Source organism: Sinocyclocheilus anshuiensis, unplaced genomic scaffold, assembly GCF_001515605.1.
Source record: "Sinocyclocheilus anshuiensis isolate Anshui unplaced genomic scaffold, SAMN03320099.WGS_v1.1 scaffold282, whole genome shotgun sequence".
Lineage (NCBI taxonomy): Eukaryota > Metazoa > Chordata > Actinopteri > Cypriniformes > Cyprinidae > Sinocyclocheilus > Sinocyclocheilus anshuiensis.
In genome coordinates, this window is record NW_015544154.1 from 827,041 (window position 1) to 844,858 (window position 17,818).

The 17,818-nt window shown below is 38.2% G+C and overlaps 1 protein-coding gene across 4 annotated transcripts in view; it reads left to right on the forward strand.

Annotated features, from left to right (window-relative positions):
• The window catches only part of LOC107695354 (CREB-regulated transcription coactivator 3-like), a 62,593-nt gene that overhangs the window by 16,453 nt on the left and 28,322 nt on the right, over nt 1–17,818 (forward strand). For all 4 annotated transcript variants that reach the window (XM_016495231.1, XM_016495232.1, XM_016495234.1 and 1 more), the window contains exons 2-4: nt 5,955–6,065; nt 6,715–6,843; nt 14,593–14,654. In XM_016495231.1, the coding sequence (XP_016350717.1) occupies nt 5,955–6,065; nt 6,715–6,843; nt 14,593–14,654 (302 nt within the window). The remainder of the gene's footprint in view (nt 1–5,954; nt 6,066–6,714; nt 6,844–14,592; nt 14,655–17,818) is intronic.

The following is a 17,818-nucleotide window of genomic DNA, read 5'->3' on the forward strand; positions in this document are numbered from 1 at the left end:
TTTATAAAAAATAAACAAATATTTTCTGTGAAATTCAGTAATTAAGTTAATTCTGTAAAAGTAGTTATACCGTTATAATCTTGCCTGCTGAAGAAAAAAACAATAGAACCCCTCCCAAAACACAATAACAAATGTAATGGATTTCAGGGTTATAATGGGAATTTGTTTGGTTTTAATGTAAACTATAGTGGTGTCTATTTGATGGATTCTATTGGTGGGATGTAATCTGGCAGATGGCAACCAATAGAACAACAGTAATTTCTATTGGAATAATGCCCAAAACAACAAGGAATTTTGTAATGGTTTAATGCAAACTATAAGAATTTCTGTGATGGTTTCTATTGTTTTTTTCAGCAGGGTAATGATACCCATACTGTGCTGCACATTATTGACAATATTGAGCTGAAGCTTGACTTTGCAAATTTAAAATCGCAAATCAAATCGCAATATCTGTCAAAAAAAATCGCAATTTGATATTTTCCCCCAAATCGCACAGCCCTAATTACAAGTACTTCATTTTTGGAATGTGATTACATAATCCAGATCACATGTAATCAGTTACTACCCAGCTCAGAGAATACTACATAGAAATTTCCTGTCGGCGCGTTATTTGAGCAGACTTCGCTTTTCCGGTGAGCATGAGCGGAACGCACTCATTGAGCGGTCTGTCACACCACGCAGTGACGACCGCTAGAGGGAGAGCAAAACCTGTGCGCTCAAAACAGTGAGGTGCGGCGTGGCATATAGTTTCAGCCGAAAACCATGCCATTTTCGGCAGAAGAAATTTCGGTGCATCCCTAATATTTAAACGTTTCATTCATATTTCTTAAGACAGAATCATCATTTCTATTCATTTTCCACTGATTTATGTGATCTGCTTAGCATTAATGCTTTATTTAACACTGTAAAGCTGCTTTGACACAATATGTATTGTATAAAGCGCTATATAAATAAAGCTGACTTGACTTAAAGGGGTCATATGATGCGAGTTCATGTTTTCCTTTGTCTTTGGAGTGCTAAAAGCTGTTTGTGCATACAGAAGATCTGTAAAGTCGCAAAGATTAAAGTCTCAAACCCAAAGAAATAGTCTTTATAAAAGTGAACGCTCAGCCACGTCTTCCTAAAACGCCTCGTTCAAACATGCCCCCACATGTCTCCGTCATGGTGTGGGAAAATTTGCATAACACCGCCCAAATGTATATGCAAAGAAAGAAGGCATAACTTTTATTCTCGCTGTATTGCCGCCGCCATATCGTGGAGACGCTGTGTTTCGTTTGCGAAAAGAGGACACAACTAGAAATCAGTGGTTAAGTTTTATTTACAACACTGTTCCAGAACAGTACAACCCAAATATTCGAGTGTGTGCAGTGCATTTTATGGAGGAAAGTTTCCTGAACCTGGTAAGGGGCGTAACATTTCCGTCACATGCTTGAGGTATTTGGCCAATCACAACGTACTAGATAGCTGGCCAATCAGAGTACACCACGCTTTTCAGAACGATAAGCTTTGTAAAAATCGATGCGTTTCAGAAAGGCGGGGCATAGAGGAGCAACAATAATGTACAGTATGTGGAAAATAATGTGTTATTTGAACCTTAAACCGCGTAAACACTGCATTACACCAAATACACAAAATAATGTTTTTTAGCAACGTCATATGACCCCTTTAATCAGCACTGTGTTGTATTTTCTCTTCCGCCATCGCTGTTCTGACTCAGAGGAAGCTCATTTGCTGCTCATATGTCACTCATATTACGCGTATCTATTATAGAGAATATTATATTATATATAATATATTGTTATATAGATCAGTGGTTTCTACCCCGTCGTCTTCCAATGACGAACTTACACTAGTGGATGGGTAAGCCATGTAACGCCAGAATAATGTCTGAATAAAAACAAAAGAATAATGAGGATTACGTTTCATAACCGTCCTGGTAGAGGTCGCAACGCAAAGAGGAGAAAATACTGTAGCAGTCAGAGCAGCTCACTGTTCACAAAATATGTGATCCTGAATATTGAATTGGGGTGGGGGTTTATATGAATGTATCTCTGAGAGGAACTGACTGTCTTCAGAAAAGTTTAGATGATATTTTCTTTTCATCTTTCCTCTGTATAATGCATATTAAAGTAGTGGTTAGTGCTGGGCGGTATACCGGTTCATACCGAATACCGGTGTTTATTTTTGTTATGATATGAATTTTTAAAATACTGCAATACCGGTGTATGTCGCTTAAACAACGTTCGAAACGCGACACTGTTTGAAAGGGGTCCCTTTTCACTGTTGCACTGTGTTGAGGGGAACAGCTGTATGTGTTAATAAGAGTGAAAGATCCGAAACTGAAGCTGTAGAACTAATAGAACGTGATGACACAGAAGAACTCATCCACAATATCCACATTGACCGCCACAAATATCCACCGCTCCCTGCCATCAGCTCCCACGTCTCACACACACACACAAGCGCGAATTTAGCACTAGATTTAGCAACTTTCAGACCCTTTTAGCGGCTTTTTCCCATAGAATATTCATGTGGTTATAACGCTGGGAAACACTGTATGGCTGTTGTTCCATAAGCGCCTCTTGCTGTCAGAATTTGCATTTTCATTTAGCCCGTCTGCTTGATAAAGCAGAAAGCTTAATAAATGTGATAAACCGTGAAACCGCCAGAATCCTAAAAAACAAAACAGGTGATACAGATTTTTGGTCAAACCGCCCAGCACTAGTCAGGTAACTATAGGTCTTTCACCAGTGGGAAATGTTTTAGCAGAAAGCAGCTCTGCCTCAGACTGCACTCTGTCTCTGTTTGGAGCCTGTAGGCGGGAATGAATGAATATGATCCGCCAGTTCATGATTTGGCTGCCTTCTTTTCTAGGGCATGAGAACATGTGGTTGTGTCATAGTAATTTTCAGAGTTTAAAGTCGTACCTCTTTACAAACAATCTGCCTTGACAATGGAATGAGCCCTGGAGGAAAATGCTTGCATTTCAGAGATGTTAAAAATAGCAAGTTTGTGGTTTAAAAGAGCCTTTCTTGAATTGTACACATTTTTAAACATTGTGATCTGTCACAAAGTGCTCAGTACTACATCCATAATTCTGAATGTTTCTGTGCGCAGAGCTAACAGCCAAATACTGATTGTTGTGAGAACTGTGCTTTTCAGAAAAAAAACCCACTTGTTAGCAAACCTTGTTAGCAATGATCCACAAATTAAATGAATGTTTACTGTTGCCTGTGTGGCATTAATCCCAAAGGAAGCAGCAAAATCTGTCAGAACTACCAGTTTAGATGAAATGACTAACAATATTTCTGGCTTCTCAAAGTGATCACATTTCATTATGTTTGATTTCTCTTGAGCCACTCAAATGAAAAACAGCAATGCCACAGTGTTTACACTTTAATCTTTGCAAGGAAGTAAAGAACCTATATGGTGTCTGCACATTAAACTGGTATCAACAAAGGGATCATTTGACTTCTTTTTTTTATTTGGTCAAACAGTTGTCATTTTTAAAAACAAGAAAATGGTTCAGAATGGTTGAGTATGCCATTTGATCGTCTACTTATAGAAACAGAGCGGTAGTGACTCTTTCCATTTTCAGTAGGATTTGATAAACAGAAATGTAAACACAACTTGTCTATAAGCCCACTACATGTTTGCATGCAGGAAGTCATGCAGCTGCTGGTGTGCTGACTGTCTATTGGCATGTCCAGCCTTTGCAAGTGGTAGTGGATCAAGGTGTCTCTTTAGAGATCAGCACAGATTTTTAGGCTTTCACACATTTATTGGGAAAAATTAACAATAAAAACTAAAACTGAGAATTTAATGCACTGCTGCATATGGAAAATGTTGAACAGGGGAACTAAAGAACTCTCAATGTTTAGTTTAATTTTAATGTAAAATAATGGAAAACAGTTTTTGGAGGTTGTAGTAATAATAACAGTGGGTGATCTTGACAGGAGAGGAAAAGCATAAGCTTAAGCAAGCTGCCCCAGGGAAATCCTCTGCTTCACTAAGCAGCTTGGTGCTGCTCCACAGCTGGGGTGTCATTGTTTTGATAACGGCGAACATTGAAAGGCTCGATGTGACACTCCATGACCCCTGAGTGTGTGCTGAGAGCGAGGATCTGTGCTTGTTTATTAACAAGCCCGTGTTTCTAAGCTGTCTGCCTGGAACAGTGTCAGCAATGGGTTTGAAGTAGCACTTTTCTTAGTGCTTTTAAACTGAGTGATGTGAGTGAGGTAATATTTTGTGTTGTGTTGTTGTTGTATGGCCAGTCTGTTTAAACACAATAATCTTGAGTGAGGTTATGTAAGTAGAGGCCAATGTGGGCAAAGCATGATATATGAATGTGTTTCTCCCATGTATGGCCAGTCTGTTTAAACACAATAATCTTGAGTGAGGTTATGTAAGTGGAGGCCAATGTGGGCAAAGCATGATATATGAATGTGTTTCTCCCATCTAAATAGGACTGTGCCATTCATTGAAGTAAAGTTGGCTTTTTAAATCATAAGTCAAATTGACCAAAAACATTGACGCACTTCACAGATTTTTGTCCAATCAAATGCTTCCTCTAAAACTACCTGTCACAGACTAGCAGAAAATGATGGTTCATTGTAACTAACGCTTGTTGGCTATTTTTTTTTAAACAAATACAATACAAGAAAGATACAAATTAAATAAATTACTTGAAATTTTTCAGATACAGTAGGTGTATTTAACAGCAGCATTCAAGTAAGAAATTAAATAACCAAATGTCTTCACTGTATGAATTAAGAATACAGTTCTTCAGCCAAGAGCAGTGATGATTTTCTCTTTTGTTTTGTTATTTAATTAACATTAAGGGCACAGACAGGAGCAGGTTTATTAAACTGCTGCCATTTTAAGATCTAATGTAATGAAGCACATCTGATTTTCTCCCAACTGTTTATATTCACTTAAGACATCACAGGCTTGTGTGTTTTTGTGAACCTTGTGTTTTTTTGACAGTTTAAGTGGAATAGGCACAATTACATTAATTTCCAACTTGACTGCATTAGACTTAATTGTGAGTGAAGAGTACACTGAGACCCTTTTTACAACCAAAAGAACCAAAATTCCACTCACAAGTTCAGGTACAGTGTGAGCGTGAAGAGAACTGGGTTCTTTTTGTCTTAGTTCACTTTTGGGTCAGTGAGAGAGCTCTGAGAGTTTAGACTTGTTTTTTTTTAAGAGAAGTGTGAACACCCTTAAAGTCTAAATGAAATTCCACTAAGTAAGAACACGTTATTGATCTAATTGTGAGCAATTAATCCATGTATATCTTTCATTTTACATTTCTTTTTGACCTTGTAATTTTTAATTATTTCTTGCGAGTATGTAGATTTTGCCTACCTTGTTTCTATTTGAATGTAATTTTTTGTCGTTATGCTTATTTTATTTCAGCGATGTGAGATATTTATTGAATTGCAATTCAAATGGCAATTCCAATATCTGTCAAAATGACTGCAATATAATTCAGATGATGCCAAATGTTTTTTGTTTTTTTTTTGCCAAAATTATACAGCTTTACAACTAAGCAGTATGTAGCTAAGGTTTTGTGCTCTGGCTTAAAAATATCAGTGTGTTGGATTAAAAAATGGACTTGAGCTTATGTGTAGTAACCCATTGATATCACTAAATGAGGTCAGTCTTTGAGATTCAAATTTTGTCCTTTGGTTAGTGGGAGGAAGGAACGCCTACTGATTTGCTTGTGCCTGATCAGAATTGATAATTTTCATTGTTTACCCTTGCTGCACAACAAAATCCACACTGTCCTCCAGCTTGGGCTCAGAAGTACACTTAAACCCAAACCCATTTCCAAGAATTAAATACATAAGTTACAAAAACAACTAAAACGCCTCGGCAGACTTTCTCTCTTCTTTCTTTTTCAAATGCATTTGAAAAAGTGTCTTCCTGTGTCTTCCTCTTGATTAAAGGTGCAGTTCCAGAAGATCCAGCAGCTCCGTCTGTCACAGAACCGGGCACAGTACTACGGTGGCTCGCTGCCCAACGTCAACCAAATAGGCAATGCAAGCACTGATTTCCAGGTACCTGGGTTGCCCTCCATCCACTTATCTAAGTCTACTAAATCTGTCCAGCAAGTCATGTTCATTTAGGAGAAGATAAGCCCCAGCCATATACTCAGTTTTTCTACACTCAGATAAACGATGTCAAGAGATGGTAATTGCAAACCTTCTCCTTAGAAAACAAAGAGTGTATTTGTCCCAACCTCTTAGTCTGCCCTTACTTCGCCTACTCCTTCAGTACACGGCTTTCCCCACAAGTACACCTGATACAGCAGTGCGCTCCAAGAGCCGAAGAACTGTATCTGTGTCTATCCCCTATGGAGAACAGTGTTGTATACCTTCAGGTGAAACCGCTCTTGTTGCTGTGAATAAAGCTTCCTTGAGACATAGAGCAGTGATCCCTACTTTTTGTCTGCCATGAGAAACCAAACCTAGAGAGGTAAAAGCACTTTGGAGTAGAGTGAATTCACCTGGGAACATAAGCTAATGGTGGCATATTGAAAACTTGTGTGTGTATTTTTTGTTTGTGTATTGTTGCGTGTTTTTTTCAGTCCTGCAATATGGACGCTCTGATGTCTTTTCACTAACCATTTTTGCTGTTTAAGTCATATATATGACAGATACCTGCATTTGTGAGGAAAATGTTAACCAAGAAGGTTTTTCTCCACAGGGGACTTTTCCCTCCGGACTGGACTCTGTGCGAGGGACCAGACACCATGGTCTGGTGGAGAGGGTTCATCGAGACCGCAATCGGATCAACTCACCACACTGCAGGCCCATCGACAAGCACGGGCGGCAGATATCCTTTAAGTTCACTACTGTAAAGACCTTTGTAGAGGAAAAAAGTGATCTGTGAGGGTCTTTGCTTACGCTAGTAGATGCAAAATTTTTATGAGCTCACAATGTTGTATGTGTCATACATGTTGACCTTTGCTCATGTGGGCAGCTTTTTTGAGGCTTCAGGCTGTGTGATGATCCTTTATGTATTAATATTCCCACTGCTGCACCGTGGGTGTGAATGAGTGGGTAACTGCAATAACCTGCTGTTTCTCCCCGCTTATGTTTGTTTTGTTTTTTTCTTCCTGTGAGAACTGTTTAGAGATTTGAATATCAGTACTCTGGTGTCCTCATTAGTGTGTATTGCGCATTCTGCCGCTAGTTCTACATTCATTCAGCACGCAGGTTGGTGAAATCACTGGCTACGCCGGCCCGGCCGGTCTTTTATCCTCCTCGGTTGTGTAGTCGATGGATTTCTTTCATCAATTTTTCAGTGGTTGTCTGTAAGCTGAATCGTCTGTGGGCTCAAAGATAATTTATGTCTGCAGATTTAGCTTAGTGCTAAAGATTAAATAAAAAATAAAAAGGCCCTAATGCCTTCTGAGTTGCCATACTGTTTTGAAGATGTGGAAGGCATGAATAGTCTTCCACTGATCTAGTTTTGGTTTCATATTCATACTTTTGAAGCCACCCAGAGGTTTTGAATTATCTAGTACCAGAGTAAGAAGCTACTCCGTAGTCTTTAATATTGGGATAGTTTGTGAACGGTCCACTTGCTCTGATGCCGTGCCATACGGAGAGACAACAAAGTGAGGGAGACAGAAGTGTGGCAGAGTTGAGTTACGTAAGCGCTTTGAATGATGGGTTCAAAGTAATTCCACACGGTGTGCCACGGCCGCCCTTGTTCTTTGAGCGGGAAAAGGCATTTGTGACCGCAGTCATGCTTAAAAACTGCAAGACCTGTTTGTCAGAACTCTGGCAGCTCTGCTCTGTGAATTGAACCACTCCCTCCCCAAGAGCTGAAGATATTCTGGCTTATTCTCGTGGGTTCTTCAGAGTTTTTTTCTTTATCTCGTTGTCTGTTTGTGATTTTTGATTGTTCTCATTAATTGCTAAACAGTTGTTTCTAGTTGTCTCTGTAACTCTGAAAATGATTTTAATGAGTATTTTAATGGGTTGTTATCGACTTCAAAGGTCGTTGCTTTAGGCTCAAAGCTTTCAGGTTTTTGTTGTTGTTGTTGCTTTCAGTTCGAGTTTAGCATGTGTTTCGTCCCTGTGAATAAGAAGGCTTACTAACACTCATTCATTTGATGCAGCAAAGAGTCCAGATTGATGTAGTTAAATTCCCACTCATTCTTCAGTGACTTGTTAGTACGGCTGGGCGATATGGCCAAAAATATTATCACGATCAAATTTTTCATATCAGTCGATATTGAGAATTATCACAATAAATTTCAAATCTTTATTTCTTTCAGGTTTAAAGGCAGATTTTTGCTCCTAAGTGAAAGTTGTAGAAACAAGACTTGTGGTTTTAAACTACTCTTTATGGTCAGAGCGTGACAAACACTTCACGCTTTTGAATTCTTTACACTTTTCCAGTAATTTTTCCTTAACAAAATAAATATCTTAATAGACAAAAATAATTCCTTAGTTTCTGCATGTTCTAATGAGTGATATTGTTTCAAATCATGAAACAGGCTTGTTGACTTTGACACGTATCCTCAGTTTGCAGTGCAGCCTGCAATAATAATAATAATAATATTAAATTTTTTAGTCTCTTAGAAATGCACATTTGACAGTAGCTTGAGTTGACAGTAGTAGTAGCTCGAGTTAGGATGCAGATGCAAATTTATGTTCATTATCAAAAACAGTAACATCTGTTAAAATTGTAACAATCTCATTTTAATATGGTGAAATTTAACTATTCTGACTGTTTGAGTTTCATTAAAATTAACCATTGGTCTTCCATAGTAGCACACATTTAGATCATGATAACCACAGTTAAAACCACACATCGCACCTCAATACCATGGTAAAAATGTAACTGTAACTATAGTTTCTAGGTGTTTGTATGAAAAACAGTAGTCTAAATACATTTAGTATAAATGCATAAACACTATAGCTTAATCACAAAATATACTGTAATTATATTCCATTAATCCTTTTATACATTTAATACATATCTAAATTAATAATATAATAAAATTTGATATGAATATCCAACATTTCAGCCACAGTACCATGGTGCAGTTTGTGTTGCTACAGTAAATCCATGATAAATGATGGAGATCTTCTGACTGTATCTTTGTGCAGATTTTCTCCTGTTTGTCAGTGCTGTTACATCTGGCTTTAAGCTAGTTTAAATCACTAGTTTAAATAAACATTATATTTAACATTTATCAAACTCTTGGTATGGTTTTATCGAGGAAAATCATATTGTGATAATTATCGTTATCATATCGTTATCGTTAGTGGTGCATCACTTTTACTTTTTCTCATACTTAAAGTTAGGTATTTAAACAAACCCCCGAGTGTTTAACTTTGTAAATATATAATATTAACTTGTCCTGCACATTTGTAACAATGATTTTTACATTTACATTTAGGCAGCTGCTTTTACCAAAGCAACTTACATTGCATTCATGCCCTACATTTTACCAGTTCATGCATACCCTGGAAACTGAACCCATGACTTTGGCGTTGTTAGCGCCATGCTTTAATGTTTGAGCCACAGGAATGCATTCCTCCAGTCACACTGCTTGTTGAGGAGCATGCTTTTATTTTTCTAAGCAATCAAACTTACAGTTTTTATCAGGTACCACTCAGAACATTGTGGGCACATACACACTGCAAAGTCTAAGAAGTGAATCCTGCAAATTATCTTTTGTTCGGTGTGTACAGAGTCAATTCTGAAACTGACGATTGAAAATCTTAATAATGTTCTGGTATCTTGCTTCCATGAATGATAAATAAGAATGCAAACCAATATTTGCATATTAATCCAATGTTTAACCAATATTTGTGACCGAAATAATATTAGTGACTGAAGAGGCATTATTTCTGGCAAATTTAAAGGGGCTCTGAAATGCATTTTCAGATCTTTATATTATTTCTGGAGGTTAGCATATATTTAGCAAAGATATTGGCACCATGGACCATATAAAAACATTGACGTAGTGTCCGTGACGTCACCCGTAGGTTCCTGAAGAGCGTTTTTGAAGCTCAAAGTGGGCGGAGCCGGCCGTCGCCATCTTGGCAGCGTGTCACCGTGATTCACTCCCGGATAATCGAAAAGCTGGTTGCTGAAACCACGCCCACCTAGCTCGACGGTGGTGACAGCAGCGGCAATCCATCTGTCACTCAAGTGGCCACGCCCTTAATTATGCAGAACTTTAAGGCTTAATAAAATTTAAACGGATGACATATAAAAAAATTCTCCCCCCTCACAGTTGTTATGAAGGGCAAAATTAGCTATATAGACCAAAAGCATTTTTTGAACCAGGCTATAAACATGTTTTTTTCTGCTGTAAAGTTGGGCATTTTAACATGGGGAGTCTATAGGATTGACTCCCTTTTGTAGCCAGCCTCTAGCGGCCAGTTGACGAATTACAGTTTAAGTCACTTCCGTGTTGGCTTCACGAGTGAGAGCGGGAGGTTGCCACTTGATTGGCACCAAAAATGTTTTGACCACTTTATGTAAACCACCATTTTATTGCTTCTTGTTTAAACATCTGCTTTAAAACAGTGTGCTGTTTTTGGCAGTGTTGGCATCTCTGCTTATTATTAGCATCTTTAGGATTGTTTTTTTTTATTATTTTTTTTTTATAAATATGGGCAGTCGTGGGTTTTGGCCTTATTTAGGCTTATTTCTGAGGCAAATTGCTTATTTTGAGCATATTTTGTTGGACCCAGCCTGATCTGGCAACACTGTCTTGAGTCAAAATGTGTGAATAAAGAAAAATAAAAAAAATAAAAATGACTTAAAGCACATAAAATAACAAAAACTATATTTAAAATTTTAAATGAAAACTGAAAACAAAAATAAATGCTAATTCAAAGCATTAATAAGTACTACAATAGTATATAAAAATACTAAAATAACACTGGCTGCACTCAGAACAGCTTGGCAACCACATGGCAACGCCATGAAACCCACGTACAACGCCCTAGTAATATGATGACAGGTTTTTTTTATAGCCATATGCTACTCACATTTTCTCAAAATAAATAAATAAAAAATTAAATCTTCCTAAACTCTAAACTACAATATGCATTTAATCTAAATAAACAGAGACTCTAAATAAACATTTGCTCGCTAGGATTTTCTCTAAATGTCTAAAGCATTTCATTTTCATGCCTCTCTAATTCTGCTGAGTGAGAGAATGTTATGAGGAAGGATTTAAAGCCCAAATTTGCTTTCACTCTGATTTTTTTCCTTTTAGTGCCAGATGTCCCTCACAGTGTTGGCTTGTTTTGCTCTCATCGATTCAGCCATGTCTGCCAAGATTAGACTCTCTCACAGGCTCGCTAGCCAACCTGACTCTAACCAACTTCCTCCTAACCCATGTAGTTGCCTTCGAGCCATATATATCATGCCAGATGCCTTGATCTTGCTTTGTCTGTATTTCTGGAATGATGTCCAATTGGAGAAAGAGCACCGCTCGGGTCGAGTGTGAAATGTCAGAGAGAAAAGGTTAGCTCACCCACGCCATCCTGGAGCTTCTGAGACGAAGGTGCTGTCACAGCCACCCTGTCTCTCCACAACGCTTCAGCAGCCACAGGCTAATTCGATTTTAGAAAGGATCCCTCGTAATCCAAGCCGTCTGGCTCGTGTCATCATCGCTTACCCCCTCCCCAGGTCGAGGATCAACAACAGAATTCATACAATGTCACGCCAGGAATTTCATACATGTGATGGCGGTTATCGATGCGTACAGTCTTATTGAAGTGTGTTTGAATGAGGTGGCCTAAGACGGTTTTTCTGTGGCCTGGCTTTGGCTGCTCATTGGTTGGATGTTCTGTGTTGTGTCATCATGGTTAGGGTCACGGGGTGGGCTGGTGGTTGAAAGGTTGGCATGAAGAGCTCAGTCTCTTATTACTGCAGCAGAACTGATGACTAGGTTTTCCAGGCCTTAGCAGATGTTGAACAGAAAAAGACTGCCCTGCTTTCTGTCTTGTAAATCCACCCCTCCCCCCGTTTGGATGTGAGAGTCTTGGCACAGATGGACATGACGAGGCAGCATTGTCAACATCAGCTTGAGTTGAAGAAACAATGTTTACTCAAGGAGTTCTTCAGCTGGGCTGTTTAACTTTTGCTAGAGTGTTGAGTGGATTTGGACAGCACAAGTAAGTTTTTAAAAGGGTTGTATCGAGAAATCAAATTAGATCAAATTAGTTTTTTTGCAGTATGAAACATGATATCTACACTTTTTCAGTCTTAAAAGATCTATCAATCTGCGGTAACTAAGCTGCAAAATAGAGATTGAAATCAGTTTTGCCTGCCTGGTCTTCAGAAACATTGTCCTTCTAAGTCAAAGTAAGGTTAACAAGATGAGCATGATAGATTCAGTTATTCTTAAAGTTGGCATGAGATGAAATTCACCCTATCTGTTTTGTAAATACATATTATAGATCTCACTGTGAATGATTCATCTACAATATGTTTATTTATTTATTTTTTGACCTCGTAATGTTTAATCAAAATGTGATAACTCCATCTTCTGGTGAAAGACAGATTAAAATTTCCTCTTGATTTGTCACAAAGATATTGTTTTCTAGCTGGCTTAGTATAGATGACGTTTGTTCAAACTGCAAAAAGGCTTTCCAAGATGACCATTGTTTTCCAACATAATTAACTCACTGAGTTACATTTATACTCTACCATTCAATAGTTTGGGATCAATACGATTTTTTTGTTTTGTTTTATTTTGAAGTTAGTACTTTTGTTCAGCAAGGATGCTTTAATCAAAAGTGAAAGTAAAGGCATTTATAATTTTGCAAAAGATTTCTATTTCAAATTAATGCTCGAAAGAAAACAATTGAAGTCATGAACTGCATTTTTTATTATTTTATAATGTTCTCTGAGGTTCACTTATAATGTTAGTGTGATTTTTACATATAAAACATCATAATTTAGAAGTAATAGGCTATTTTCTATCCTGTTTTTGAGCCTCTCTGCAGAATGGTCTGTTTTTATAGGTGGGGCGCATTCAAGACTCGCAAATAAATGCCCACTGCTGTGATTGGCTAACCGTTTCGCTTATTAAAATAACAGATGGGCGCTGCTGTGACGTAAGTTACTCTGAAAACAACATGGGTGATTTGGGTTAAAAATTTATAAATACTCAGTATATATCAAACGGTCAGGAACAGACAATGCAATAGTGGTAAAAGCACGTTTACTCACACTTGTGTTGCGACATACTGTTGGATCCACTCTAGTAAGACTCAGCAGTGCATCATAGTTTACTTTCAGTCTCTCTGAAAAGCCTGCATCATGCTGTCTTGATTACCAGCAGTATACCATACCAACAGTATGGCCGGCAGCCATATCACCCTGTATAGCCCAAGACTGGTTACCCACTGAAGCTAAGCAGGGTTGAGCCTGGTCAGTACCTGGATGGGAGACCTCCTGGGAAAACTAGGTTGCTGATCATCATGGCCTCCTAACCATCCCCACATCTACTGATTGGCTTCATCACTCTGTCTCCTCTCCACTAAGCTGGTGTGTGGTGGCCGTTCTGGCGCACTATGGCTGCTGTCGCATCATCCAGGTGGATGCTGCACACTGGTGGTGGATGAGGAGATATCCCCTGACAATGTAAAGCGCTTTGAGTGCCTAGAAAAGCGCTATATAAATGTAACAAATTAACTGATTAAAAATAAATTTCCGTAGCAAAGTAAAGCAAACAAACAGTGTTTCACTGACGCGATCTGGAGCTCTTTGCTCATTTTACCCCGTGTTTACACCGGACACGAGCGGCGCAACGCGACTATAGACAACAGAACCCATTATAATCGTCGATTCTGTCACTGGATGCGGCACGGATAGACACAACAAATCCCCAACAGTAAACTGACGTCCCACTCTATTTCTGACATACAAGCATTCGCGCCGCTTCTGACCTGAAAGAGAAACTGACTGACTCAACAGCACTCACGTAGATATGTTAGGATCACAAGGAAGGCTATTCAAAGACTGTTTTTCACAACGTACACTACACTGTGTCTTGTAATCGTGTAATGCCATCTGTTATGGTTCTGTTGATGGAGTAATCCTTTGTTTGCATCTCTCTAGTATTTCCTCTCTACTACAAGTGTGTATCAGTGGGCGGAGCTAAACAGGCAGTGCTGTAGAAGCAGGCGTTGATCTCCTGCGGAGGCGGTGCTTAGCCACACTATTACGTCATAAAGTGGCACATTCCACAACCTGTCGTTTTCTGTGCTTGGTTTCAATAAAAGCTGTTTTTAAACTAATGAGAACATTTTGAGTTTTGAAAATTGCAGGATGTTTTTATAGCACATTGACCTGTTATATTGTTAAAAGATCAAGGGAAATTTGATTTCTCAGCTCATGAACCCTTTGATCAAAATTCTGAATATTTCTTTCAAATATTAAAATACAGTAAAAATCAAAACTAGATAGAGGGTGGAAAATTATCTCGAGAAATTAAAATGTTTTTGTATGCCTTATATATAAATAAGGTTTGAAGCATATGTGATTGTGACATTTACCTGTGAAAGCTTTGGAGGATTTCCTTGACTGAACTACGCTGAGAGCTCTCCATATGGAACGATGTACCTTTCTCCTCCCCCTGACAACAGCTGGAGAAGGTGAGTCCTGCCCTTAAAACTATTATGACCGATATAGTCCTACACACACCCATCCACCGCCAACAAATATGTGTCTGTGCATTCATTACATACATTGTTACATTCTACTTCAAGTAGTATTTGATCATATCTCCTGTCAGTTGCAGGGCAGAGTGCAGAGATTATGTTATCTTGAAATGAAGCCATTGCAGTGACATCAAGTGGTGTTGAGAGGTCATGTCACATTAGAGCGAGTGTTAATGTGTGTTTTGCATTTGCATAGGCTATCCCCACAGATGCCTGAAAAGAAAACAGTAATGGCACATTTGTTTTGTTAGCATGTGGAAAATCCGCATCCACAGTGATGATAGATAACACTGGCAAAAGGTTAGATAAAACAAAAGTGTTCAAAGAGACATACACACATCATTTAGTCGTTCTCAACTCCTTTCTCTGACCATAAATGCTCACACGTTTGCTCTACACAAATGTCACTCTTCTCGGTTCAGCCGTGGTGAGGCATAACCATTGGATGGTTTTCCTCATTTGTTTACCGAGAAGTGAATTGCAGCCAGTAATAAAAGGCTTAAGGAAGCTTCTCCTCATCATAGTTGTGTTTTGAATGCAGGCTTGGCCGACGGCCAGTATGCCTTCTTACCTACAATCTGCTTCAGCCTCCATATTGACTCTGCGACTTGTAAAACTTTCAGAGTCCACGCCCTGTGGCATTGTTTACAACTGAAAACTGGTTGGCCTGATCAGTTTTATCACAGCCAACTATTCCCACTGTGGCGAAACACTGCTGTGACAGCCATATGCCATAGAGCGGCTAACTACACACTAGATCCAGGGCTTTATCTTACGTACTTTATTGCTGTTAGATTGAAATATGAAATTAAATTACAGTTAAAACATTGATGAAGTTTGGAATAATTAAGATTTTGTAATGTTTTTGAAAGAGGTCTCTGAGGCTCATCAAGGCTGCATTTATTGTAAATTACAAAAAAGTTATTTATTCCTGTGATGGCAAAGCTGAATGAATGATGGCACAGTCTTCAGTGTCAAATGATATTTCAGAAATAATTCTAATATGCTGTTTTGCTGCTCTATTAATGTTAAAAACAATTTTAGCTGCTCAATGCGTGGAAATCGTGATACACTAGCATTCAAAAGTTTGAGGTAAGCAAGATTTAAAAAAAAAAATAGAAATGAATGCTTTTATTCAGCAAGGCTGCAGTAAATTGATCAAAAGTGGCATTTATAATGTTTAAAAAGATTCCATTTCAAATAAATGCTGAAAATGTTCTTTTGATCTTTCTATTTATAAAAAAAAAATTCACAGAAATATTAAGCAGCAGTTTTAACATTGATATGAACCATTATTAATTAATAACTTCGCATCAATTATAACAGATGATAGCTGAGCACCAAATCAGCATATTAGAATGATTTCTGAAGGATCATGTGACACTGAAGACTGATGAAATTGCTGCCATAACAGTAGAATTAGAATTTATTTTAAAGGTCCCATATTGTCAACACTGAAATTTCCTGGCTTTTTTCATGATAACTGAGGTCTAGGTGCTATGTAACTACCATATAAGTTTCAAAACAGTCAGTCCACAGATGGTTTTTGGTACTTATACCGCAAATATATATTCTTAAGGACATCAAAACCTAAAATAAAACTCCAGAAAGGTGTAAAATATGGGACCTTTAAAGTATAACAATATTTCACAATATCATGCTTTTTACAGTATTTTTGATCAAATTAATGCAGCCTTGGTGAGCATAAATATTAAAGAAACATTGTAATTATTCCAAACTTTTGACCGGTAATGTAGTTATGTATAGAAGCAGATATGGGGGTAGCAGAGGATAATACTCTCATGTGGAGTTTAGTTGAATATATGATCTTAGGCCAACTTTTAGAGCTTCATTATAAATGCATAACCAGTGAGCGGTTCACTCCACTTCAAGGGCTGTCTCAGAGGCATCCCATAAATTATGAAATACAGCATTCAGAGGATCAAGCACAGTTACATCTTCACCACTACAATGTATATTTCTGAATTTCTTTTACATTGCTTTCTTGTTAAAGCTTTTTAATTAAATCCAGTTTTCTTCTCATCTTCAGGAGTGTTGTAATTGTGTGTTCAGATTGTGTCCTGGTGAAGCCTGAATACTAACCACAGCATTTCTCTCTGATTCTAACCGTCTCCTTTTCTTCCTCAAGGATGAATGTTCAGCTATTTCTCAAATCTATTCTCAGTGTAAACAGCACTAACTAAACCTGCCAGATCTTTTGCTAGCTACCCCTCAGACCCACCCCCCCCTCCTCCCCCAGAACAGATCGTGAGCTCAGCGTGTTTGTGAGCCCCCTCCCTCTTTGCTCTGGGCCAGATTAGCATTCACTAATGACCGTAGTCCATGTTTTGGTTTGTTTTTTTGTTTTATTCCGCTGTGCCCATTTTACCTTGCACAGATATATGTGATTGAATTGTGGGTGTGCTGCTGCATGTCTTTTTTTCTTTTGGGATCTTGCGCTCTAATATCATCTCAAACGAAGGGCCGAACAGATGTTTTCTGTCTGCGCGGACATTAGAGGTTAAGCTAGATTTTCAGCGAGCAATCACAAATGATTTTGGCATTTTTAATGATGCTGGTGGTGTTTGTGAAGTCTGCCGTTTGTTGTCTGACAATGTGACACGTCACAGAAAACATGCTGATTCACTAGTTTTTGGTTTGTGCAGTTGTAAAATGGCTTAAGGGACGTCTGCTTGGATGTTTGTGATGCTTTAACGCATGTAAAGAAGGGGCATAGGGAACTAGTTACTGCTTTGCTCAAGGGAGAAATCAAGGCCAGTTGGCAACACATCATTGATTATGGTTTTAGGGGCAGTGTTCTTGAAGGTTCAGTGGGACTTTCCATGACAAGAGTATAAAATGGGGCCTTAAAAATGCTAGATTATTTTTGTTTTCCATGTTAGTGGATGTTTAACTTTCAGAAAATGTCCTCAAGAGGTTAAACTAATGATATGAGCATTATATTCTGAGAAACTTTTTTTCTTAATAATTTGTTAACAGGGTTAAATTACTTTTCCAGTTGTTCATAATTTACTGGATAAGGATTAAGGATAACAGTATTTTTACTAAATTTCTACCCAGTAAAATATTTTAGAACT